At 42.1% G+C, this 27,324-nt stretch overlaps 1 protein-coding gene across 3 annotated transcripts in view; it reads left to right on the forward strand.

Moving 5' to 3' along the window:
- Window positions 1-6,608: 6,608 nt before the first annotated feature.
- Window positions 6,609-27,324, forward strand: part of rxrgb (retinoid X receptor, gamma b) — a 44,447-nt gene continuing 23,731 nt past the window's right edge. The window contains exon 1 of one of the 3 annotated variants that reach the window (XM_033622444.2): window positions 6,609-6,822. In XM_033622444.2, coding sequence (XP_033478335.1) covers window positions 6,792-6,822 — 31 coding nt within the window. In that variant the 5' untranslated portion in view covers window positions 6,609-6,791. Of the gene's footprint in view, window positions 6,823-15,920; window positions 16,128-27,324 lie in introns of those variants that run through there. The other 2 variants (XM_033622447.2, XM_033622443.2) reach the window with 2 other exon arrangements.

Below are 27,324 nucleotides of genomic sequence, written 5' to 3' on the forward strand. Positions count from 1 at the left end.
AGACAATGGGCCCTGTAGCACAGATATGCATAAGGCCCCACCACCTCTCCTACAGCAACAAGAAAAAAAGAATTTGCATTTTTTCCTCTTTGTTGTTGTTGTTGTTGTTTTGCATCGCTTTGTAGTCGTTACACATCTTTTTGTTGTTTTGTGTCCCTTTGCAGTTCCTTTGCAACCCTTTGTGGCCATTTTGAGGCTTATGACATTTTCCAGATGAAGACCAGGGGGCCCACTAACACTTTGGGCCCCTGGGTCTGTGACCGGTAAGTCTGTTCAGTAATACATCCACGTCTCTATGTTTGTAAAACACTTTGATCCGGGACAAATACTGTACTGAAGATAGTTAGGTGGTCTGCGGTCCTTTCAGTATCACAGCTGCTGACAGAACAGATGGGCCAGCGAGAGCCACAACAGTGGTCGGAGTTGATGTGGATTGGACGAATGGATGTTTCTATGGAGCTTATGCGCCGCTGACGTGTCAATTCTGGTGTGAATTGTACTTTAGTGTCACGACAGAGAGTTGAAGCATCTGGCTTTGAACCCCTTTAAGCCCATGTAGAGCCTGTTTGAGGACAAAGCCTGTGTGACAGAGAATTTAGATTATCCATCTCATCTTGAGTATGAGGAAATGTGTGGGCAAAATGTATTTATGCGCTATAACAAATCTGATTATAAAGATAAATAGAAAGACTGACAAATAAAGGTACATAATAGCAATACTTGGGCATAAACCAGAAAATCTAAAATTATTATTGTAGGAAAATATATGAAAAAATGCATGTGAAAACAGTCACATGTCTTTTCTGGCCTTGAAAGAGCTTTGGCAAGTCTGACAAAATTATTATCATTGTTTAACAAAAACCCAGAGTTGTAAATTAGGCATGTAGCTTGAAAGACGTCAGTGTTTACCAGACAAGACACTATGGAGTTGCATTATGGGAAGTGTAGGCTCCAGTTCTGTTTGTGTGTAGCTTTAGTGCCCTTTACATTCAGTTGATTTCATGTGACAATCATCAAAAACAACCTATAAATATGTGTATTATATGTTTTCTGTCCTTATTGGTTGAATCAGCGTATGAATCATTTGAATCAACACATGCAAATGTCAGTGTCAGTGGCTGTAGGTCCTGCATGCCGTGTGTATACTGTACACACAGAAAGCAGACACATTGTACAGTTGTACAGTTGTCCTATTGAATGCTCTCCAAAAAGCAGCTCCATATCTTATTCTATGAATCTGTAAACATGTCGCAATCTCATCTCATCAGAAAGTCATGTGTGTCAGCTCTGTGACAGAATAAACATTCTCCTGATACTCTTAGACTTTGTTTGTGACTTTTAAATGGCATGAGCACAGCAGTAACTGACTTTGTGTGCTAACAATCAGCGGCTGGGCCTAATCCTTCATGGGCATTTCAGGTTGGAGCGAGATTAACCTGAGGTGGTCTGGTTGATTCCCTGCTGGATTGGGTCTACGCCATTCTGCAAAAACAAGCCCCCAGTCTGTTTTAACTTATTACAGCAAGGTAAAGACTAATATAGAGGTCAGCCATCTGCCCAGAGTCTGTGGTCCACCTATAACATAAACCTAATCAACTAATGTAAGCTATTTTATTTAATGAATCACTGGGGAGTCCGGTGTAATGTTTATACAGGCTGTGATGCTAACATGATAGTGCGACTGTGCACTTTGTCCAACTCCAAGGTTACCTCACACCTCAAAGTCAAAGTGTCGAACATTCCTTACAGATCTTAAAATCATGACCCATGTGTCAGGTCTTTATCACATGTCCTGATGGTAATGATAATGCACTTGTGTCAGATTGGAGTGGTGCAGTAATGGCATGGACAGTGTCTTTAGTTTGTGGACAGTTGAGGGCTCATCATATTGATTGTGTGTAAAGCCCCTCAGACTCAGACATGGACAGCAGATTAACAGGTTAACCTGATTTGTTGGCAGAACGGTTTAACAGACACATTTGTGTAACATGGAGTGGGGGCTTTGGTCACATTGTTGTTCCTGCTGAAGCTTTTGTCTGACGCATGACATCTGTTTTGATGGTTTGTTGGACTATTTTCAGAATATCATAACATTTACACCATAATTTAGATCAGTTTCTCATTTGTATTTGTCTCACCCTGGAAGAAAAAATCTTAGAGTAATTAAGCTGCCTGGATATAATTCTAGCATAATCATGATACTTTCAATAAACATTTCGAAATTAATAATGTTACAGTATTTTCGCATGATTATTTGAGCTGTAAGGTGATATTTATAATTCTATATCATGTGAAAATGATAACAATCAGGGAGAGGTTTCTTTTTTAGACAGCTAAAAAAAACAAAATAACTGTACCTTTTAACAAATTACATTTTATCAAGATTATCATGTTGCAATAAATAAAGCCCCAGCCAACATTACATACCATGTTATCTCAAGATAATGCTGAACTCTGGGTCTTCAACACAGGGTCTGTGACCCCTAGGGATTCTCAGAGTTTCTACAGGGGAGCCACCAAATTATTGTTTGGTATTTTTTTTTTATTATTATTATTATGGAAATATGTCTGAAATTATACATTAACATAAATCCAACATACTGTTAGCAAAGATAAATCTCAAACAGGACACAACACTAATGTGTTAACCATGAATCTCAACCTTCCCAACCTGGTCTCACTCCGAAGTCGCTGAAATCCAGCCCTTTGGCAGTGATTGCGGCATCAGGCACTGATGAAAAAGTTGCCCTTTATCGCTGGCATGATACATGGCCAGTCGCCGTTATAGTTAAAGGCGCTCAGCAGCATCAGGGGGAAACGCGGCAGGACAAGAACGACAGTTAAGGCAGCAAAAGTCCCAAGGGACAGGTGGGAGGGGTAGTGGATAGGCCCAACAAACAAGGACTTTCACCCGGGAGAGTGGTGTTCGTGTCCCGCAAGATTATAAAGCCAAACCCTGTTCTTTTTACCTAAACCTAACCATGTACTTTTGTTGCCTTAACCCGGCCATATGCTTTTGTTGCCTAAACGTAACCACTTAACCAAGGACTTTCACCCGGGAGAGTGGTGTTCGCATCCCACAAGATTATAAAGCCAAACCCGATTCTTTTTTACTAAACTTAACCACATGATTTTGTTGCCTAATCCTAACCATCTGTGTTGCGTGCCGATGCAGTGCATTTATTTTGAAAGAGACAGTATGTAAACGGTAAATTTCCTGTGAATACAGAAGTGTATTCTGAAAGAAGACAATGCATGTAACAGGCAGAACTTGACACAGCGTCCCAGAATGTTGACAACCAATGCACCCAGGGTACCTTTCACATTGAATCTGGACATGGAAGGTCCATGACCAAACGTCGATGTGTGACGAGGTCGGAGTGAGAATGTGTTGTGAATCCTTATGAATCCATAATATATAAATATATAAATCTGTTAATAATTATTATTTTAATAGCTTAGTATCGTATGCACAATATAAAGGTATGTTTATACATGGCACTGCAGGCTGCTCTACACATTAACGTAGGCCCAGTTTAAGTCCCTGCTCACCTCTCACTCGGCCAGGGGGTCCTTGGCCTGAACAACATAGAACACCCCTGACGTAGAACAAAACAAGATCACCCAATTTGAACCCAACTTAAGCATTTAAGCAGAGTTTGGGTGTCTGAACTCTCTGTCTCTTGCAGTCATGATGGCTAAAGATGATAAAACTTTACCTGCACATTAGAGAACAGAGATGAAACAAGATAAAACACACCATCGTCCTCTAGAACCCAATTATCATACACACAAATCTGTTTTTACTCACAAATTCTACCACTGCAAACCAACAATTACTGTCTGTTTGGCTGTGAGTCACATTTGGAAACAGCAACTGTCTGTCATAACTTTAATGGAAATTTTCAGCAATGGTAATGAGTAACAACCGCTTAATGGCAGATTACAGTGAACTCAATGAAACTGTCATGCATCATAGTAATCACTATTTTTCTGATTTTGATTTCTGAGAAATTTATTTTGTTTGTGTGTTTGTGATTTTGATTCTTGGCTTCTTTGGAAAAAGTGGGTAATTTTACGTGAATAGAAAGAAAACCTCAAACTAAGACACTGCTGTCACAAACAATGACCAAACACAAAAGCCCCACGCTGGTGATCAGACAATGTGAACCCAATTAGGCGAAAAGAGGAGGAGAAACAAAAGGTAGTTGGTGTTTTTCATGTGACAGAGGGTTTTTAATTAGTGTTTACCACCAAACAAATTCATGTAAATCTGGCAGAGGCCTGTTTGTGTGTTGACGGCCTGTTTTCAATCAGGCGTTCCTTATCTACGACATGTTTTTGCTGCAGAGGAACTGAAACAGAGTTCATCTGTCACTGCAGATGTTGAAATAAGGTCTGGATACTTGTTTTATTTTTGTGCAATTATGTTCTGGTGAAATACTTAAAATAGTTGACATGCATTAACTTCTGTCCTCCCATGTAGCCACGCAAGGCAGAAGAATCTGTTGGTGAACTGCTAACCCAGCAGTGAAAGGGAGCCAGAGAGAGAGGTGGAGGACGAGCTTCTTCTAAGCAAAGAGAAACCCCTTTGCAAAAGGGTGTTTGAGCTACATTTCATCTTTTGTGTCCCAGATTGATGACCTATGAGATGGATGATGTTCTGTAGTGCTGTGTGGCATTGTCTTATCCCGGCCGACACAAAAAGGGGGAACACTTATCATCTCAGGCTTATGTATGGAGCAGGGGGCAGGGGTTGTCAGAATTGTGAAGAGGGTCCAGGAGGGTGGGGGGTGGCAGGGGTCCCCCACTCTCGATAAAGCGCAGTGGAGATGGGCTAATGACAGCAGAGGCAGATGGAGAGAGCTGTCTCCCATGACGACGCAGCCAGAACCACCATCCTGAAGCCAGAGAAGGACGGATACAGAGAGGGAAGGAGGGGAAAAGAGGAAGGGGGCCAAAAGGAGAAAGAAGGAGTGTGTTTGGCTGCCAATCCACACATCACATGTTAGTCCTCAATATGTGTAGTGCTGCTTTAAGGTGACTTAAAACAGTATGTTTGTTGCTCAGGTTTGTGTTAGCCCTTTAGCTGCACGTTGACTTGCTAGGAGGTGGCCCAGGTTTGTGTAGCTCGGTTTGGGATTAGGCTTCAGGACATTGTTTGGTGGGAATGGTGGTGTGAATACAAAGGGATTAGTGCAAAGGGTTGCTTCATTGACTGTGAGTTTGTATGTGTGTGGGTGGGGGGGTTTGAAGTTGATGGATGAATTGGACAGCCGGCGAAATAAAACATTTTGCTCCAATTAAGAAAAAACAAAGAAAATAAATGAAAAAATATCAAAACAATGTGATAGAATAAAATCAAGCACAGTAGATTATATGATAAAAATGAGTACAAAATAAAGTGGTGATACTGTGACTTTATTTTTTAGGAAGCATTAAAGATAATAAGCTATTAAAATCTAAATTTGAAAATATCAAAAAGTCACCATTCATGAAAAGAGGAAAAACACACACGTTTGCCTCAGTTCCCACGTTCCCCTCCTGATGCACTGGAGAGGGGAGAAAAAAGCCCCTACCAACATCATCTCAATGCCTTGAACCATGTGCCACCATTAGGGACACACAAAGAGAGATCTGACAAATGACCATTTTAATGTCCCTCTTTGACTTTAATGAATTTATACGTTATCTGGCCCTAATGGAGGCTGCGGTGGAGGGGCTGGCGCAAGGCCATAACAAATGAAAAGCTCTGATTAGTGTAGAATGAGCTGAGAAAAAATGCCATTCATCTTGGTTAGCATCCTCCTGTGCTCTTTTATGGGCCGCTGTTACAAGGACGGTGGAGCCGGGGGTGCTTGTCCCATTAGCGGGGCAGCCCAAAGGCCCGCTGAGTGGTCAGCGGCCCCGGCGTTGACGGAGCGTCTGCCCGCTCCGCAGTTCAAGACTGTGAATGCCTCAGTGCGGCTTGACTCCTGAATAACCTTCTGAGGTACCGGGAGCTTCACCCCTGCATGACCCCGCACACACAAGAGGGGTGTGGGGGGACTCCGGGGGGTACCCAGACCGGGACTCACACTAGTAATAGGTAAACAGTGGAGAGATCCCCTCAGAGAGAGGCGGCGGGAGATTAAAACAGTGTTTTATAATTTTAAATGTAGCATCACAAATTACTAGATTTAATAGAGTTAAGCAATGTGACATTAGATGTTTCATTTGAGTAAATAATGCATACTAATAATGATGATTTGAGGACAGAAAAGCAGATTATTGTGCAATTAAACTGCAGGAAATTTAAAATAAATGTTAAAGTGGGTCATCTGTGTCTGTGCTCAAAATATTCACAAGAGGCATTGCCAGCATTAGTTAATTTTAAATTATAAAATCTCCTGGCATCATTAATATGTTTACATGTCCTTATCAGACTTGCTGGCTGTTTATAAAAGAGATTTTTCAGATTATGTTGAAAAGCAATGGTCGGAAAAAAAACATGCTGCGTTCAAAGACCGCACCGTCTTTTTCTTCCTTTTTGTTGTGATTCTGAGAAGCAACATTTTACTGTGAAAATATTGCAACACGGTGTCACTGCGGGAGAGATGTTTCGTCATGATCGTGTTGGAGCTTGATATCGACCACTGTTGTCATTGGGAGAAGCCCTGTTTTGCCGCCGCCCCCCCTCGCTGGGCCCCTGTGTAGAGCCGCCTTGCAGAGTTCAGTCGGGCTGGGAGAGGAATGCGCTGGGATGCGGAGCAGCACCGACTGTAGGAAATCGACGCAACAACTCGCACAGTATGGACAGTAATGATCCGTATTTACACCTCAGTAAGTACGCCTCAACGATTTATTTACAGCCCTGCCTGTGTGTTGTGCTCCTCGCGGAGCTGCAGCGTTTTGTTTTGACTTGAGATAGTGCGTTTGTTTCATGGCGTCTTCTCTCTCCAGCCCTGCGAGCCGTGCGCGAAAGCGTCCGCGGACTTTAACCAACCGACTCCCGTCTGTGAAACCGGTTGTTGTGCTATCCTCTCTGTGCTTATAATCGTTTTGGGCAACTGTGCCAATAGAAACGAAAGTTGCGACCAATACAAAAGTCAGGTGATCATGGTTGTGCCGGTCAGGCAAGGTCAGAGGTTGGCACTTTAATTGCGCTTATGTAATTTATGGCGCTTGTCGCGCGTCTCTTGCTAAACTGTTTAAGACAGAAACACAATTTATTGGTCTGGGATGGCCGTCAGATCCAGAGACTAAATGCACCAAGCTGCTTTGAGGAATGGCGGATTTCTGCTGATAAACAAACTTGTACTTTGTGGGTAAAAACGAGTGTCAGACGCGCCCAGGTCAGCGCTGTGGCTTTATTCAGCTGAATGACAGCATGATGTGATTTTGCTCTGTAAAGCTGAACTCTGCTCGGCGACTTTGCCCTTGAACCAGCTGATGCCTTCTTCTTCTCTATGATCGGGATTTTTTGTGACCAAATCCACAGAGACAAGGAAATGGGACTCCACTTTGGAGTTTGCAACATGTGGGATACACGCTGCTCATATCCTACTTACAGTGTGCCACATTAGGTGTCTGTTTTTGTAGCTTAATCTTTTCTAGATTTCAGAGTCTATCAGGAGTGAGAGTCTGGGGCTGTTTGAGCTTCATTGAGTCACACACTATATGCATCATTTATCATGTGATGTTTTTTCTCTCTCCCTGAAAGATACACTCATTGTCAAACCTACTGCAGTAGAGACACATGCCATGTGCTTCTAAACCACTGCCTTCTGTGGTGGAGGGGGAATGAATAATAATAGCGTGGCATTGCAAGGAAACAAATAAACCGGTCTTTGAAGATAAAACTTTATGTTATCGCAGATATCTCGGCGACATTTTGAGGGGCTGAAAATTGTTTCCATAATGAATGTGGCTCCCAGGGGAATGAGGGAGACATCTGGATGGAAGAGCATGTAGAGGGAAGCCCACTGCATACAGAAGAGCGCTCCCCCAGGGCTGCACAGCCTTTCTTGTCTGTCTTTTAAGACTCTGATCAGACAGTGGTGACATCTTAAGATTTATGCACATCAGGACACCATCAGAGCGGTGTATTATCGTGCAGATATGTTATTGATCCTTTATTTTAAGTGTCCTGTAGTGTCTGATGTTACTCTTGGGCTACAGTTGTCATATGCAACACTCATATGCACAATTTGTAACTTTGTCCAACTGTTTCGAAAGGCACAGAGAGTTTAAAACGGTTCATCTCGAAGAATTTGATCAATCCTGGTGTCAGTGGAGAGTTTTGTTGGCCCATTATGGTCCTACAGCAATGCTGTTGCAGCTTTCCAAGCCCACAGTGACTTGCAGTCTGGGTTCAATGCTGAATATTTGTAATTTTTGAATCAGCAATAAAGTTACTGGTAGTAAAATAGTATGAGCTGAACTGTATTTTAGTTTATTTACATGATAAAATTTAAAGCCACTGAGCTGTTTCCCAGTCAAAACCACAACCACTGAGAGATCCATTCAACATTCAAGGAAGGACTGCTCTTGTTTTGTCTGTGTGTTTGCTCACAACTATGATTTATGATGTATTTTTGCATCAACAGCACACACACCAAAACTTTTATGAAAACAGGGCCGTAAACACGACTCATTTCTCCAACGGGAGGCGATCACTCCAGCATGAATCCGTCATTAGTGTGTGGCCAAGTCAGAAAACAGTCTTGTGATTATGTGCGGATTTGTTTCGTCGATCCACTCAGCTTTTCCCAGACATGTTATGTTTCAGCAGGTTTGATGATACAGGCCTGCCCTCGGGCTTTAAGTAGAATCAGCATTTTTTCCCTCCCAGCACCTCAGCATTTTTTTATTTTCCGTCAGTGGAAGTGATTCTAGACGCGCTGACGAGGACCCACTTGGTACTTTTGACAGTGAGAGCCTATTTAGTTCGCAGATCGGGGAAGTCATGGCAGAAAGAAGAACGGGATAGAAGAGTGAAGGGAGCAAAATAAAGGGGAAGTGTGTGTTGGGGGGGGGGGGGGGGGGGGGGGGTGGAGAAAGAGGTCACCCTAGTTGACCCCTTGCCAGGGGTCAGCAGCTCACCTCCCAGTACACGCTCAGAGGCAGAAAAGGACACACACCAGGCCACACACCCATGCCTAAATTTCACAGCTGCAGATATACAGACCTCCTATATGCATAGCTTATTGCAGCCAAATGTGACCGTGATATCATGTGACATAAAGAATGTGGGTGGTACTATTTGACTGTGAAGTGCCGGCAGTATTAAACTGGCTCTCTAACGGCCGATCCCTGCACAGAGCATTCCCCACCCACTCCTGCAGAGTTAAATAAACCACACAGGTAGAGGGGTGTGGCTCTCTGCAGGTATTTGCTCAAGAATTCTGTAGCTTGAGACCTTGCATTGCCTCAATGCCGACGCATGCATTAGCACACAATGCACACAATGGGTTTATTCCCAGGCGCTTTTGATTGAGTGTGTGTATTTACGTGTCAGTGTAAAAGAGGCTGCTTGTCTTGACCGTGTGTGTGAGTGGGTGGGTGCTAATTGTGAGAACAGGATGAGGGAAGAGAAGGGGCGTAAGGAGGCCATTCTCTGGGCTAATTGCCAGTAATTAGTCATTAGTGAAGAAGGTCAAAGCCTTGATTTAATTCCAGCTTTAATCAAGCAGAGAACCTTGAAAGGCCCACAGGCTGCGGCGGACGGTGTTAGGTTATGAGATGTATAAAGCTATTTCTTTGCTAATTATGCAGTAGCAACATACATGTCACGCACAGATGCACACCAGCTCTAATTTTACACGCACATTATGTATTAACACATCCCTCTGATCTAAAGCATCTCCTCATATCTGTGTTTGTTTTTAATTAATTCATCAATCGTAAAGGCGTAACAGCTAAATAAACGGCTACATTTTACATCAAGTGTTGAATAAATGCAACTATTTTCTCATGTAGACACATGCTGCAATAGCTGTTGATGTGTCTCTAAAACCAAAATGACTCCCAGCCTTCCCTACTTCAGTGTTTTAAGGGGAAACACTATTGGTTGCCCATTAAAAGAATAATGTGTCTCGGCAGTGGTTGTGGAAGTATTCAAATCATTAAATTTTAAACTGCACCATAAAAATGCTCCATTACAAATAAAAGTCCTGCGTTGACAGTCAAGTAAAAGCACTAAAGTATGAGCAACAAAATACACTTTAAATATAAAAGCACTCTTTATGTAGACCCAGCCCAGTTGTCAGAGGAAAACATTGACATTGTATGTTTCTGCAAACCACAAATATGTTACATTTGCACATTTGTCACATGAACATTTTTAAAGTTACATGTTATAAGCTGAGCCTCGTCATCCAGAGGTGGAGGTGTCATCGAGGTGAGACGCCTGCCAAACAGCACACCCAGTTTCAATTTAGCGAGTCGTTGCATCTCAAATGTGGATGTTTTTTAAAAGGACAATTGTTGTGATCGAGCATCTTTTTAGGCACGAAAAGCGGTTGTTTTTTCCTGCTTTCCCTGCTCCCTGAACTGGGTATTTTCAGCCGAAACATGATCTTTTCCTAACCTTAACCAAATGGTTATTGTGCGTTAATCTAACCACAAGTTAACCTCAGTGTGGTTGAAACAAGTTTCAAGGTATTGGCCATGTAATAACATGCAAATATAACATGTCTGTGGTTTGTAGAAACGTACAATGCCAACATTCAGCTGATAGACTGGCCTCTGACTGTGTTCTGTTATATTATTGGATCGTTATTGTTGATTCATTAACAAGTAAGCAGCAATTAAATGTTATATTTGATTGAGGGGGATTTGAACTCCCTCATATACTGTTGCTTAGTGTCATCTACAATAATATGTATTTATAAACTGATCATAGGTCTTATAGGTGAAATTTAGCTGTCAAATAAATAATATAATTAATAATATAATAATATTTTGAATGGTATATAGTAGGCATGTAACGATATATCGAATTTCACGGTGTCGCGATAAAATAAATTCTCGATACCATCGTGGGAATGCCACGGTAGTTATATAGCTGCGTTCTCCTACAGCGCCGGTAATATGACTGTGCGACTACATTCCCCATAATCCTTTGCATGCAACTACGCGCGCAGCTGAGAGCTGACTCTTGCAGCTCAGCCTCTCAGCCTCCGACTCTGCCCGTGCATGACCAGAGGAAACGAGACAAGTGAACAGAAATGCTAGAATGGCGAACAAAGTAAGGAGATTGATTGTTCTTCTCTGTGGATTTTCTCCGCGACCGTTCGTCATAGCGAGAAGCCACGCATATCACGTGAATCAGCGAAATTGTAGCTTTCCGACAAGGCCAAGCCACTTGTCGGTAGTCCAATGTTTTCACAGCGAAAAAAATGATTAAGTTACACTAAAATGATGTATAACAAAGCTTTCATACAGCTTTGCACACACATTACTCTTGGATGGATTACTCGTCCAGAAATGCCACGCATATCACATGAAAGCGCAGGAGCACAGCTTTCCTCTCCTCATCTCCTGTTCTGAGAAAGTGTTAGGGTCTCCTTGATGTCAAGATTGTCAACCTGGCATGAACAAACTGAGTGAATGTGTGTTTTTGAGCTTTTCTATGACTTCCAGGGAAATGGCTGGGCTTTATTTGTTTTGGTTTTCTTTTACACACATCTCTACCCACCTCTCTCTCTCTCTCTCTGTGTCTCTCTGTGTGTCTGTGAATGAGGGATTGTGTGTTTTTGAGTTTACATTATTTCTATTTGATGAAAGCACATGTTCAACTGTGTTGATTTGTTTATGATACTTTATGATACGCTTCCAAGTTAAAAAATAACATGCTGTACAGTGTACATGCAATATTTTTGAATAAAATAGCTATTTTTAACAATAAATTTTCTCTTTTTTCCCCTTGTATAAATATCGTGATATATGTCGTATCGTGGACTCTTTATTGTGATAATATCGTATCGTGAGTTTCTGGTATCGTTACATCCCTAGTGTATCGTAGTAGATTATTCTTAGGATATGTCTGTGATACCCTGGAAATCCAGAGTTCTCGCTGGAGCACAATTTGAATTTGCTCAGCGAGTCACTCTGGCAATCAGTAATGATGCTCATTATCCACGCCCTTGGAGCCGAGCTGCACCAGTCACATCAGTGTATCTGATATAGGCGAGCTAAACGGATGACGACAGCGCTGCGACGATGAAGTCCGGAATCAGTCAGTAAACATTGCAAGGTGGCTACGGATGAGCACCAGTTGTTTGAAACAGCTTTGGCCGCTACAACGAATGAGTTAGACTTGGCTTTTTCTCTAAAAGAGGAACAGAAGATGGCGCTCAAATCTTTCCTTTGCAAGAAGGACGTTTTTGCTGTTTTGCCGACTGGATACGGCAAGAGTCTAATCTACCAGTTAGCTCCGCTGGTAGCAAAGCGTATACGTCACCCCGTGAATTGTTCTGATTGGTCATAGTGATATTTTCAAATGCATGCTTGGTGCCGCCCCTCGAGTTGGGCCATTTGCATTACTCATAGCCAGACCCTAAATCTTTCTAGATTGGGTCTGGATTTCCAGGCTATGTCTGTGACAGAATACAGGTATAATTTGTTATTTATGACAGGTATGGTGCCGGCTGTTTCATACACATTTCAAAAATGAAATCGTACAACATGGTGCTTGGAAGATGATGTGAAGTCTGATTAGGATTCGATCGCAATAAATTTTTGACTGTTGTTACACCCCACCTTTGGGCGGCCCTATAGGGCGAACAAAACGCCGTCACTGAGCCAAAATAACCACATAAGACACCTTAAATCACTCAAATCCATGGGATTTGTTAACAAATAAAACAAGGAAATAAGACAACAAAAATCTCAGGCTGAGAGGCAGCAGGACCAGCACTGCCCACACCAGAGGCCTCTCTCCTCAGGTGCTGGCACAGGAGCTCTTAAGCACTTCCTCCATGCCAGGTGCAATGCACCTCGTTAACTAATGCAGCACACCTGGGCAGATCTACAGTGGAGGGAAAAGGGACAGCAGCACAGAACACATAGAGCCGTAACACTGTGTTGTGTAGGGTTACAGCATGTGATAATGTGCAATAAGTGAGCATACTGGACAGCAAGTCAGTAGTGGACTGGGTGAAAAGTAAGTTAGAAAGACTTCCCCAGTTGTATTTGTAGATTGTTCAAGATTTCCCTGCCTCGTGAGTACTTTGGGTCTTAACAGAAAAAGGAACTAGAACATGAGTCAAAACTGGGATACCTTGCAAGTTAGGTGGCCTAGGAGCTTGGGCATGTTAAATCGGCCACTATAATAGTTCTTGAGCATATGTACTCAGTTACCTTTTTACCACTGTGTAAAGTTATGCAACGTCTTTTGATATAGATAATGCTGAAATGATGAGTCAGTTAATGAATTGATTAATAAACAGGAAAGAAACAATTTCAATAATTAATGAATCCTTTCATTTATGAGAAAAACCACCAGAATCTCTGGGTGGATTGTTGGCTGGGCAAAAACAGCTCTTTTAAAATGTAACCTTGTGCTGTGGGAACTTTAAAATGTCACTATTTTCAGTCATTTTATTGACTAATTAATTAGTCACTTTATCATACAATTAATTAACAGATTAATCAATGAGGAAAACATTGGTTTGTTTAGCCCTATACGCAGAGTCATTCCCAAAACAAGTACATGATCAGAAGGTTTGAACACCATGGTGCTCTTAAACACCATAAATAGGAATGGGCTGAAGGAGTTGGTTCAACTAACCAGGCAAAACAGTTCTTCATGGTACTGTTTGCTCCACAGGTAGCAGCTAAGAACATTATGTCTCATTAAACCTCTCCATTGAGAGACATGAAGAACCCACTGAAAATCTCGCTTGGCTATTTTGAGTGCTCTGAATGCCATTTAATGCACTACTCCTATCTCACACCCACACACATTAATACAACACACAGGCACACATTGCTGTTCTGAGGAAAAAAATACATTTTTCTGCTTTTTCTGCTTTACGCTTGTTTCTTTTTCTACAAATGTCCACCCAGCCGAGCATGCTGCATGATAATGTTCTTCCTGTTGTCAAAAATCACTGCTAGCAACGAGAGTAGGACATAAGGAGCAAACTGTCTCCTCTTGAGATCGGTTTAGCGAGACAAACTGGCTGATTTATTGTTTTTCTGTTTCTCAGTAAAGCCTGATTTACAATTTGTAGACACAAATATACAAGACACCGATGACAAATAGTGATTAGATTATTGGTACGTTTAAGTGTGAAACATGAATTTAAGGTTGTCAATTATCCTCTGCATGTCTTCATAGTCCATGATACATCTATGAATGCTAATTATGGCTCTCAGGGTTAATTCGGCGTGTTTTATGTGGGCCACGACACGCTATTATAACACAGCATGCATTTAAGAAGGACTGTATTATTTTAGCTTCTCCCTGTGGGATTTGTTAAGTCTGAAAGAGAGGCAGCAAGTGTCTCTCCTCCTTCTCCGCCTTGCCCTCTTCTTGTGTCGGCCTTTTGAGGCTCTTGCCAGGTTACTGTCACTGAAGGGATCTGGTTACTGGTGGCTATCCTTCAAGTACTGTATAGACATACGATCCAGCCTCATGCAGGTGCACTGCACAAGCAAACTCTGTTGAGTCATGTAAGTAAAATAGATGCACACATGTTGGGGAGGGCGTCTCAAGTTTTTAGTGCTGTCTTTCAATGCAAATGTGTGTTTCCAAAGATTGAAGGGTGGAACAGGGTGCACATTTGATAGGACGGCAGGATAGATTAAAAGGAGCAGCTGCAGACTAAAATCAGTGCCGATTTCACATTTATTGGCTCGGGCTATTTTCTGGTGATAATGATATGACATACTTCCATGGCCAAGAATGCATGCTGCCTCTGACATTGTTGAACAAACTTAACTCCTGCTTTTCACAGGCTGATTTTAGTGCTGTTTCTTCCACCAATACAAATGTACTGCTGTTATTTAAAGCCCTATCTGACACATGGAGTCGCAACAACAGTCTTGCAACAGTCTGACTGAAGATTGAATCCATTCCTGCTTGGGTTTCTTAATTTATTTAGGTTTCCTTAGGGTTTGTCATGTATTGTTCCTCATTGCCTTTAAGGTATATTTTTGGCCTGTGTTTGCATCTGGGTTTTCACTTTGCTGTGTGTTTGTCCGCCATCCTAGAGCACTGAAACAGACAATTCCTGACTTCCTGGAATGTTATAACACTTGTTAAACACACAAACATACTAACAATGTGCGCGTAGGCGGCTCCACATGCCTTAACAGTACCTATCACGCTGGCACACTTATTTCTTGGCATTAAGGGCAATCAGAGCTGTTTTGCGGGAGGTAGAAGAGAGAATTCTTTAGCCTGTGGCCACTTCTTGTCACTTCCTTTCTCAACACTCACATCCCATTTATACCACCTACACGTTAGATAGAAAGTCTGTGACTAATATTCAGCAAAAGGGAAGAAAATGAGGGGAAAAAATGTCATTGACATGTAGAAACCTATGTGGTGTAGAGGAACATCAGTGCCGCACTGTCTTCCCATGGTCTCTGGTCTTGCTCCCTTTTAAGAGGCAGTAATTGGAAACTTCTGGTTGCAGCTCTCTTAAGTGTGACCCCCTCTGCCATGACCACCCTCCCTCCCCATGCCAGACATGCTGTTCTGCCACTACAACAGGTGTCTCTGTGCAGATAGTTTTACCAACGCGCTGAGAGAGAGAGAGATAGGGAGACGCGGTGTGAGTGGGCGGTAGGAGAGCTGATTTGTGCAGCAGTCGGTCAGTAAACAGTTCCTGTTGGATTGATCTCTGGGGAAGGATAATCTGGGTAATCCTATAACCGGCGCCGGTGGACTCCACCTCTTTTGCGCTTCACTAACGCCCCGCCCCTTTTCCATGTCAGCCTGTCTGTCCCCGTTCTGTCCTGAAAAGTAGTTGATGTCCGGAGTGTCTGCGTCATTTTTTTTAGTTTGTCACTGAGCCAACACCTGAGTGACTGGCGTCCTGCCAGCGCCACACTTGCACCCGAAGGCATGTGGCACCCAATGGCATCACCTGCGACTGGAGGCAGCCCGGGCAGGGAAATAGGTTATGGCCACTGTAAGTAGGATCTGTGTTGCCTGTGTGTGTGTGTGTGTGTGTGTGTGTGTGTGTGTTTGTTGTTGGATCACATCAGAATGTATGTGGTAGAAGATGCTGCCTGTCTGCACTGCTGTTGCTTTGTGATTTTCCACAGAAGTGGAGCTGGAGCACTAAAAGCTAGTGCTGCACAGATGCACTGAGGTAATGCCTCTATTCCCTGTGCACTCTTTGAACAAGTTATTTTGAATTTCTTTCCCCAGCGGGGGAAACCTGCAACAAACAGGGCAAATTCAGCAGCTGCACTTATTTGCATTTGGGGTTTTCCATATGGATTATATATGAACTTCACTGTGATACATTTCTCACGTTACTCGGATGACTTTGCATGATGATTTTGCATCTTTAAGATACAGATCTCATCTTATTGGCCTCCAACAGCTCAGTTCCTGCCTCTAAAATCATGGGATCATTTTAACCAGTTGTGACAGGTACAAGGCTTTGCTGCCGCTTGTGACTCACTTGTGGTCTCAGATGTGGTCAGCGGGGATTCCACTCAAATTCAAAGGGCGCTTCCAGCTCTCATTGCCTTGTCCTTCACTATCAGTTTATCTCTCAACACTTGTCCCTCCCTGTTAGTCCTCTCCATCCTGCTTTTCTCTTTCTGCCTGTCTGTTGTCTGTCACGCTGCATCCTTCCATCATCGACCACTCTGATGAGGTTTTTTCTTGGTGCTTTTTCCTCTTCCTGTGTTTACAGAGGTGTGGGAGGTGTTGATATGAGCACACTTCCACACCTACTGTAATGGGCCTATTAACTGGCTTGCTGTGTGAATGTGTTAGTGTAATGTGTAGATAGTAGATTTGTTTCTCTAGTGTCCTTGAGAGAAGCTCGTGACGCTTTTGTTTACAACTGTGGTTCCTCCTCGCTGACAACCTTGAAGATATTCATTCATGCTCCGGCTGTGGGTTGATGAAAGGGCAGAGAGTAGAGGACAAACATCACAAAACATTTTCCAGCATCTGATCTTGACCCTGGAGTACAAAAACATTCACGCCAATCCACCTGTGCTACATGTACATGATGTCTACACTCTCTGTTCTGCTCTCACCATTATGAGCTCAGCAGGGCAGCTGTGATTACAACCATTATAGTCATCATTACTCTGTAATAATGTTTACGGAAAAACAGATTGAAAGGGTGCTTTTGAGCCTCTCTTAAATCTCGGGAATTGGTTAAAACAACAGGACTATTGTTCAACAAAAGCGAGAAGATTGAACTAGAGGTTTTTCGTGTTTTCGCAAATTTAACTTTAGAGATTTTATATTGATTTTCAATTTTCCAGACAGCCATTAGTTTCAGTCCATACCTCTGTACTGTGAAAAAGAGCTTTAAAGAGACTTGAGCCGCTGCTATAAAGTATATCATTCTAGAGCAACATTATTAGGAAATAAACCTGGATGACAAAAAACAAGCAAATAATGCAACTTTGGTTCCATTTCAATGGAATTATTTTGAGTGTCTGTGGCTTGATTTTTATATTGTTTGTTGTTGGTAAAAAACAGATAGAAAAGCAGTGTGAGTTAAAGGGGTAAAACGTGCAAACCTACTGGTCCTTCTAAGCATGAATGGATTACTGAACAGGCCTACTGGGCCCAGACCCAGGGGTCCGAAGTGTCATGACCCCTGTGACCTTCACATGCAAAATGTCACTCAAATTATTACATATTTACATATTTTAGACCAAACAGCCAAAAATGAGACAAATTTAGTTCAAAGGGACACAAAATAACCACAAAGAGACACCAGATGACCACAAAGAGATGCAAAGGAACTAGAAAGAAACACTGAATGACCACGAAGAGAAACAAAACCACTGTGTAGGAGAAGTGGTGGAACCTTTTGCACATCTGTGCCCAGGGGCCCATTGTCTCATAATCTGCCCATGATCCTTTTTAGTCATGCTAGCACCGTGGTGCTGGGGATGGCAGTGTCGGACTGTGAGTCAATCCACCACTTTGGTTCAGACTGAAACTTTGCAACAACTATTGGATGGATTGCGATGACATGAATCCTGATAACTTTGACTTTTCCTCTAGTGCCACCATTAGCTCCACTGCTTTATTGGTTTATGACCAAATACCTGCAACTCTAATGACATTCCCACCGGCCACAGACTGTACTTTGTGTTCAGTGTTTAGTGTGTGTTAGACTAAGATGGTTAACATGTTAAATAGGCCTATTACACACACTTAAACATCAACATGTTAGCACAAACTTTAGCATTTAGCTTAAGGCAACACTGTGCCAAAGTACAGACCCACAGAGCTGCTAATGTGTCTGCAGACTATGTAAACTTGTTAGTGCCTTAATCAATATTTAGGTTTCTATCCAAATGTAGTGCAAATTTTAACACAGTGTTAAAAGTGAGACGAATATTAGGAGTAGTTTCATAGAGATAAACAACACCAATCAAAATTCAAAGGATTGATAATAATGTAGAAAATATAATGTTGCATTTATGTTTATGTTTTGTATTATTATAAAGGTTACATTCTCCTCATTGCTCCACACAGATCTGAGGTTTTTGTAATTTTTCATCTCTTCGGTAAAACAGAAGCCACAGTGAACGTTTCAGTCACATGCTTCATGCACATCATCATTCATAAGTCTGTTTATATCGCACTTAGCCATTTTTTAATCATCAGGCCTTTTCCACTTTTCCACTTCAGCCAAGTGTGAAATACTATTCAGAATTATTTTGGATTTCCTTTTTTTTTCCCTGTTTTTTTTTTAATGCCCAATATGCAATATGCACATAAAACAGGCAAATGGAAATTTGCTTATTGTCAGTTTGTCCTTTTCTTGTCACTCCAAGCTCTATCTTACTTTTTTTTTTTTTTTTTTTTTAAATCTTTGGCCATGTCCAACATATTTTCTTTCCCAGTTTTTCAGACCATTACTTCGAGACTAAACTCATGATAACTGTTGCTACTGAGCCTGTTGTGTAGTCTGGCTGTCTTTCTAGGATCTGGTCACAGATCCAGAGGTCAGGTCGCCCTGGTCACACTCACTTGGTCACAGCATGAGCTTGAGTGGGCTAATGTGTATTGTCTATGTGTGTGTGTGTGTGTGTGTGTGTGTGTGTGTGTGTGTGTTGGTGCATACCCATCTCTCCACAGCCGTTTGTAACAGCGAGAGAATACTTCTAGGAACTAATTTTGAGTTACCTCATCCGACAGATGCTGCGGTTTACATTGGACCTTTTGGCCCACCCCTTTGTTTGTTTTCCAGAACTGCTTGGTCAGCCTGTTCTGTCCGTACAAGCGGACTTGTGTTAGCTCTTGTTGTTTAAGCTCCAAACTTTTTTATCACTTGCAAAACAATCTTTATCTAGTCCGTGTCTCAGCCCTGGCCTCCTGATCGATCCTTTGCCTCTGTGTCAAAAGTAAGTCTGCAGTGTTTGTGGATGTGAGGACACGGCAAAAGTGGCCTACATATGGAGGAAACAATGTGTATTTGTATGTGTGTTTTTTATTTGTTTGAGGCTATGCTATGTAGAAACAGAGTGAGGGGGGTTAGAAGGACTGGGAGTTCATTTCTCTTCTTTTCATGGAAAGTGTGTGCGAGTTCATTAGAGGGTTCACTACAGGGCAGAATTTAGGGTCAGAGAAGTTCACCAGCTCAAGTGCTTGTGTTGTCTCAGCCGTATGCCTTCATGGGAAAAACATTTTCCTATTAACAAGAGCTAAAAGCTATCATGGGCTTTATTTATTGTGGTTGTTAAAGACAGTCAGAAAAAAATGGATCAGCTTTTGATATTTTGCCGTTTATAACAAAAGAGAATATTGTAATTTTCTTTCACCATTAATAGTTTTTATCTCAATCACAGCTGCATTTAAAAAAAAAATCAAGTACTTTACTCAATTGATGATCTAATGTTCTCAGCGAGATGGAGAGATTACGCGTGTTTGATGGTGGGATCATGTGAGCGTTGGGGCGTTTTGGAGTGGGAAAATGCCCTCCCCCCCAGTCCACCCATCATCTCTTCCATCCATCCGTCCGTTGCTCCCTTCCCTCCTATCTGGCTCTGTCCCTCTCTCTGTCCCCTCCTCCTCGGCCTCCCACCTTCTTGACAGCTGGCCCGCTGAGCTGCAGATACTTACCCGGGGATAAGAGGATTTACTGACACAATTGATCAGACATCAACCTCATTTAGCACAGAAATGAATGTTTAAAGGGTGGTGATTTTGTGCAAGTGTGCATGGAAGATTTGTGTGGGTTTTTTTTTCTCTTGTAACGTGAAAGACGTCGTGTGTGTGTGCACGTGTGCACACAAGGTTTACGACTGATGCTCATGAGCTGGATTGGCAGCGAAGAGATTTCTTAATTACATGTCTGCTGTATCTAATGAGCTCCACAGGCTGTCCAACTGATTACTTTAGGATGCGTTCTGCTCTCTGTCACTTGGTCACTGTCAGCCTCAGATATGAGCATGAGAGCATACACACGTACTACACGTACACGCACAGACATGACACATGCAGACACATAAACAGGCATTAAACAGATCAATGCACACGCTGAGAATCCGTCTTCATGGGGGTTAATCTGATAGATATTGAGGCTTGTTTTGTTGTCCAGGAGTCGATCTGCTGCTCCCACTTGTCCCTCACTACGCCCTCTCCCCATATACACTCCCAGTGCTGGTCTGCTCTCCAGACAGGAGATATTATTAGCTAGTGGGCCATGGGCTTATTGAATTACCACACAGTGGAGTGCTCCGTCCAGCCCCTACCCAGTAATTAACAGTGAGGGATTTAGAGGGTTTGTGGTCCGTTCTGTTTCTTTAAACCTGTTGATCATCACATCAGTGTGATACGTTTGTGGCTTTGGCTGTTCTCTGCCATAAATGTGAGAATAAAATGTGTTTGACCTGCATAAATGATCATGTGAAGCATACAGCAGCTGTTTGATGGTGGTGTTGATGTGGCATCGGTCCTCTGCGTACAGAGGGCCGTTTTAAAATTGTTTTCACTGGAGCTGTTTCTGATTACTGGATATAAGTGTGTGTAACGTTGTGAGAATAGCATTAAATCCATCTAGCAGGAGCTAATTGGTGTGCAGATCTATTTCTTTCAACTCTGTCAAATATTTCTTTGATCCAGCGCCCTTTCCATCAGACACTAGGAGGATGTATGGGTCCTAGAATTTCGTTCATTGTGATATAAGGAATACTGATTTAAGCGTGTTGCCTTTGAGTGTATACAGTAAAAAATATTCATGTTCACGGGAGGTAAGCCTCTAAGCGAGGAACAGAGGAATTAACAGCACCAAAATGATGTCAGTATAAATGGGACAGCCAGCAGGATGGAATCATGGGGGGTACGTTACATTGTTATGTGTGCGACCCACCACGGGAGATTTAAAAAGGCACTGTTAGCAATTAGCAGCTAACTCAAAGAAGAAGAACAGTGGAAAATAAAGTAATAAATAAATAAGTCTGTAAATTGGGAAAATTGTGAGGTCCAGGAGGTCTTTACCCTCCACGCAAAGAACGAGCTCAGCTGCCATATAACAGAGACAGTAAATAATTGTTATTGTTATATAATGTCATTGTTATTGTTTAGAAAGGGCTCCTAATGTGTGTGTTATATGTTGCAACAGAGGCCAACACAGTTGTTTTATGTGTCATGCTTCTTTTGATTCCACAATGCCAGGATGCAGTCCAAAATGACACACAGGAGCGTTGTAGTGGTCGTTTGGTTTTGTGCAAAAATGCAAAGGTGGCATGAAGAAGGGACTTTGTAGCGGTCCTATGGCCAATCTCTGTGTAAAAAGGGCTGTAGACTGTTTACACCTCACAGTCAGCTTGTCAATCAAAGCAGCTGCGACCTTAATTATACATAACTTTATGCCTTAATAAAAAATTAACGGTGAGTTATCTAAAAATCGCCCAGTTACAGCTGTCAAGAATGCTAAAATTAGCCGTAAAGACCAAAACCATTTTTTGTACCATGCTGTAAACATGTTTGTTTCTGCTATAAATTTGGGCATCATAACAAGGAGCTGCAGTTTTTGGCATGGCTTCATTTTTCAGCCCCAGAGGTTGCTGCTTGTCGTGTCACTTATTTCCTTTAATATTAATTTTACTGTTAGTCTCTAAAATTCCAAAGAAGTAAGCCCAACACCAAATTGCCTTCTTTGCCATTTTACCTTTCCAAAACCCAGAAATGTTTTATTTCCAATAATTTACAACAGAGAAAAGCAGCAAATCTTGATACATAAGAAGCTGAAGACAAGGAATAATTTCCAGTTTTGCTTAACAGTTGACTAAAATGATTAGTGAATCATAGTCGCAGATCAATTTTCTGACGTTCAGCTTCGACAAATCTATTAATCAACCAGTAGTTTTAGTACCAGCTCACACTGTACAGTGTCCTGCACCATCCTTTTGTCCATCACTGTATGAGGTGCCAATATGTCCCTGCACCATGTGTTTCAGTGTCCATGTGGAAGACCAAATATATCTAGGAGCTCTATATCATATACCCAGATATAAATACACCTCTTACACTGATGTCTCCATGACAAGTTCTAGTGTATATTGTAGATATGTTTATATATAGTAGCTATAATGGTTTCATATTAGAACAGAACAATGCACTGAAGTGTGCCTGTGTACATAAATTCCTACTAAACAGTTTTCACCCATTTTTGAGAACTGGGAAAAAACCCTGTTATGGGGGGGTTCAATTTAGGAAAATATATTTTAAAAGATCTAAGTTTTTTTTGAATGGCTTATGTAATGGATGTCAGAGTTAAGATCTGACAGAGTTGACGTCTCACGGAGTTGACAAAAAGATATTTATTCATTAATAATTTCACTGCAGGATATGATTTTACCCAATTCTCAAGAATGGATGTTTTACTCAAATAACATGGATGAACTTAAACTCAAAATGGCTACAACATCTAACAAACTAATCAGCCCATAGTTCAGTCCAGAAGCCAACACATGAAAGAAAATGTCATATACTGATGTTTTGGGGAAGAAAAAAAAAAAGTATTTGTTATTGTGACTATTTATCACGATAAGTGTGTTTTTATTTTCCATCCCTGATTCAGTTCAAACTTTAACAGTCTACTGTTTAGACATTATGTCAGTTACTGGAGATTGTCCGTCCCCTCGGTGCAGTCATTTCTCAGAATGATCAGTGTGACTGTGGCTGACTGCAGATAGCAACTTTTTTGAACTTGGTTCAGGGGTTTGGTAACAGCCGACCTTTGATTTGCGACGCCAACGGTCAAAGGTGCCCTTCACTGCTCTGTCTGTTTGTTTGCTCTCAAATAGATACCTGTGTTGCTGCAGCACTGTATAGGTTTGAACAGAGACAGGCAGGAAGCACTGGAACTGAATCTGTGTCTTAGGGTTTTTCCGTCTATCAGCAGCCTCCCGGTGCTTGCTAATGTACCTTCCTCTGTTGAGCAACGTGTGATCGGCCTCCTCCAAGAGGCTTCTTTGTGTCGAGGTGATTTACATAGAATGGAGATGGAACAGCCGGTTGAGGCGGGTCATTTGAGGATAGGCCCCTTTGAGCCGCTCTGGGCTGCTTTATGCTTCCTCCACTGAACATGTTGGCCTCCTTACACACGTACAAAGACACACTCCCTTCACAAAGCATGCTCAACTCACCTCGCCATTTCCTTTTAGGCATCCCACCAGCTGATTGTCCATGTGCTTTTGTGCTCTTCTGTGTACTGCAGCTACAGGGACTCTTAGGTCTGGACTACAGATGCATGATAATATCTGCATGTCATAAGTATCGGCAGATAAAGGCTTAAAACTAAAATGCTGGCATCGGCCCAAAATGAACATCTCTGCTGATAAGACAGGCCGATAAGATAACGCTTTAATTATGTGACTTTAATTAGTCTTGTCTCACAGAGAGTACCATCGAAGCCTGTTAAAAATAGGATGAATTTTACAGTTTTGTTTGAAAATGTTACACAAATATAAAAACATTATCTCTTTTGAAGTGCACTGCATTTTATATCTGCATCTGCCAGTGGGCCATCACCATGAGAGCAGGAGCACTACAGGAGCAGCGGCACCCAAAGATTTTTTTCATAGGGATGGCCAAATGGAAAAACTGACAAACTTGGGGTGGCACACCAAAACCAAAATCCATTACTTAATTTCAGAAAGTCAGTTATGCTGTTGAAGTATGTATCTTAATTGAAAACTATGTCGATACCAGTACAGTTAACATTTTGAATTACAAATACATTACTAAAGGCAGTAATGTCAGCCTGTAATTATTTTCGCCGGGGGGGGCAGCAATTCAATCAGAGGGGTCATCCCCTTGCCCCGCCTCGCTCGAGGTACCACTGTACAAAATGGACTTTATGTTCTTTGCAATTAGGTGGAAAAGAAAATTTAGCATATTTCAGCACTGGCGATTGACATATCGCTGAAAATCCAGTATCATGATGCATCCCTAGTCTAGTGAAATTGCAGTTATCTCTGGTTTTATCTGAAACATACACTTCACAACAACAGACACTGAATAGATCTCAAATAGGACGGCAATTCATGACTATTTTTTATCACTGATTTTGTAAGGCAGTTCACAATAGTTAAATTTGTACCTCCTGTCTTCCCTTACAAATGTGTTTTTTTTGTTGCCAGATGTAGCGTATTGAGGGATTAGTTGGCGTGACAAGATTACGTATGAAGACAGCAAGTTTTCAAAGGAGTCAGTTGGTAAAGGGTGAATGGTGCTCATGTTTGATTGCATGGACAGCACTAGCTTGCTGTTCTATGCCCGAGCTAGAGACCGCAACCCAGCATTGGTGCCTTCTAGGGATGGGTCACGATTTTTGAATTTCGAATAGTCATTTTATTTTTGAAAAATTGATTTTTTAATGCGACTATTACTATTCGCCGTCTTATTTCCCCCCCCCTTTATTTGACATGCAATTCAGCTCCTAACCGCACAAGGGCAGTCTAGGATCGCTAAAGCGGTGTGAGATGGGCTACCAGCTAGTTTGATGCTCTTCTACAAACAGGAGAAACATGCAGAGACTACTACTCCGTGAGGAATGTCCGCAGTCATTCGGGCTTTCATAGTCGAGCGCACTTCCGCGTTGTAGTTTCCTGTAAAAATGTCCGTGAAAAATCCCCACGATGTGAAAAATACATGCCGCTTTGAGTCCGCGGAGTCCGTTCCGCTAGAGTATGGGAGGGGGGGATTATTATTCGAAAAATTGTCGAATAGTTGCCACGATTTTCGAATAGTGTTTTTGCTTGCGTTGCCCATCCCTAGTGCCTTCACTGATGTAAATGGCTGTATGTTCAGAATTCATCTGCCAAAGTTAAGTGCCGAAACGAAAGATTCCTTGTCGTGTGAAGTGATTTCCACCCACGCACATCCTGACAAAGTAGTCAAACTTACTCCGCAAGTAGAAAGCCCGACAATTTGTTGTTATCAGTCAATCAAGAAAATGTCAGAAAAGTTTGCCCGTCAAAAATTTGCTGAGCTTAAGGTGACTCTTGTCCAACCAACAGAGTAGAATCCAGATATAATCTATTTACAATGCCTTAAAACATTAAAGAGCAAATCCTCACATTCGAAAAGCTGGTACTAAAGAATGTTGATGATTAAGTTATTGTCAATTAATGTTTAACCAACTGATTAATCGGCTATTTACCTCAGCGTTAGTGTCAGGTTATTGGTCCGCTTGTTCCCAGCAGCATAAAATAAATACGTGTTTGGCATCAAATCCTGTCTTTCTGATCACCACATAATCCTGCACCTGGACATTTTTGTACAAGTGTTTGCATTATTGATTAGAAACAGTGATTCTCAGTTGTGGTTTGGGCTATTGCCCTTGTTGTTTGTCCTGATTTCAGGCCAGTGAGAAAGCGGGAAAGTTTAGACACAATGCCACAGAAAAGGCAAGGGTGTGAGCACTGCTCCAAGTTCAGTTTAAAATGGTACTTTTCTACAGCACCAGTCAGTCTTTTAACTGTCTCAGACCTCTGCATGTAACAACCTTTATCTTCTCATCTGTCTCACGTCTGCCCTGGGCAGTCGGAACACTTGTTGTGGTCTCGATGTCTGCAAGAGCACGTCGGCAAATTGTTGGCTGGAGTGACGATAGCCCCGTTACTGTATCTCCTACTCAGCACTTCTAGAATAGAATAGATCTTTACGAGCCCCGAAGGGAATTTGTCATGCACATAAAGAGAGGGGTCAGTGCACAAAATCAGACACAGTACATGCTGTACAGTCCTGGTCCATTACATAAGCTCGTTATTTAGATGAATCTGCACTCCAAAAAGCTGGGAATACACTCCCGCCATTGTAGAATTTAAATTTAGGTAGTACTTGCAGGCAGTAGTGTACAGCTGAAAGAGTTTGGTGCTTTTAAATCGTATTTTACAGCAATGGGTATCCAGTCAGCTCTGTGGGACAGAGAGGGAGGCCCCAATACATATTTGCCTGCCAGGGTTCACTCATGGAGGGCTGGAGAAAGTGGGCGAATGAGAGAGGGGGTGGAGGCTATAGTCTCACTTCTAAACAGGAAGTTGCACAACATCTGTTCCTTGGCATACAGAAAGGGAGTGAATGGCCAGCTGTGTGTTTTACAGTGTGTCCTCATGTCAAAAAATGCGGCATCCAGGCCGACAATGTGACATTCCTCTCTGTTTCCCAATTCCTTGAAATCTGAAAGCAACTGTCTTGCATAACTCAAACTTTCCATTTCTTTAAAATAGAGTTTCTCATGTCCAGTGGAGGAGAAACTAATGCAGGCTTAATTGCTGCCAGGGGTTAAGGATCAGAGGAACATTTCAAAACTATTGCAACGTATTTAGCAAGTAGTTCTGTTTAACTTTCAAAAAGCCTGCAAGCAAAAGTCATTTTAGCCAACCTGACAGGCTGTCCAAACACTGTATGTGAACATAAGCTATTATTTCCCAGAAGCACACACCAGGAAAGACGTCCTTGTAAATACAGAAGATGCCTCAGTGACAGAAACTGCCTTTGGCCCTGAGCAGATCTTTTTGAGGTTTTTGCTTGAATTGTATCCCGCAGTTTTAGAGCTATGGTTGTCTGTCTCTATGTGTCAGCCCTGCAATAGTCTGGCGACCTGTCCAGGGTGTACCCTGCCTCTCGCCTGATGTCAGCTGGGATAGACTCCAGCTCCCCCG

This window comes from Epinephelus lanceolatus, chromosome 6 (genome assembly GCF_041903045.1).
Source record: "Epinephelus lanceolatus isolate andai-2023 chromosome 6, ASM4190304v1, whole genome shotgun sequence".
NCBI lineage: Eukaryota > Metazoa > Chordata > Actinopteri > Perciformes > Serranidae > Epinephelus > Epinephelus lanceolatus.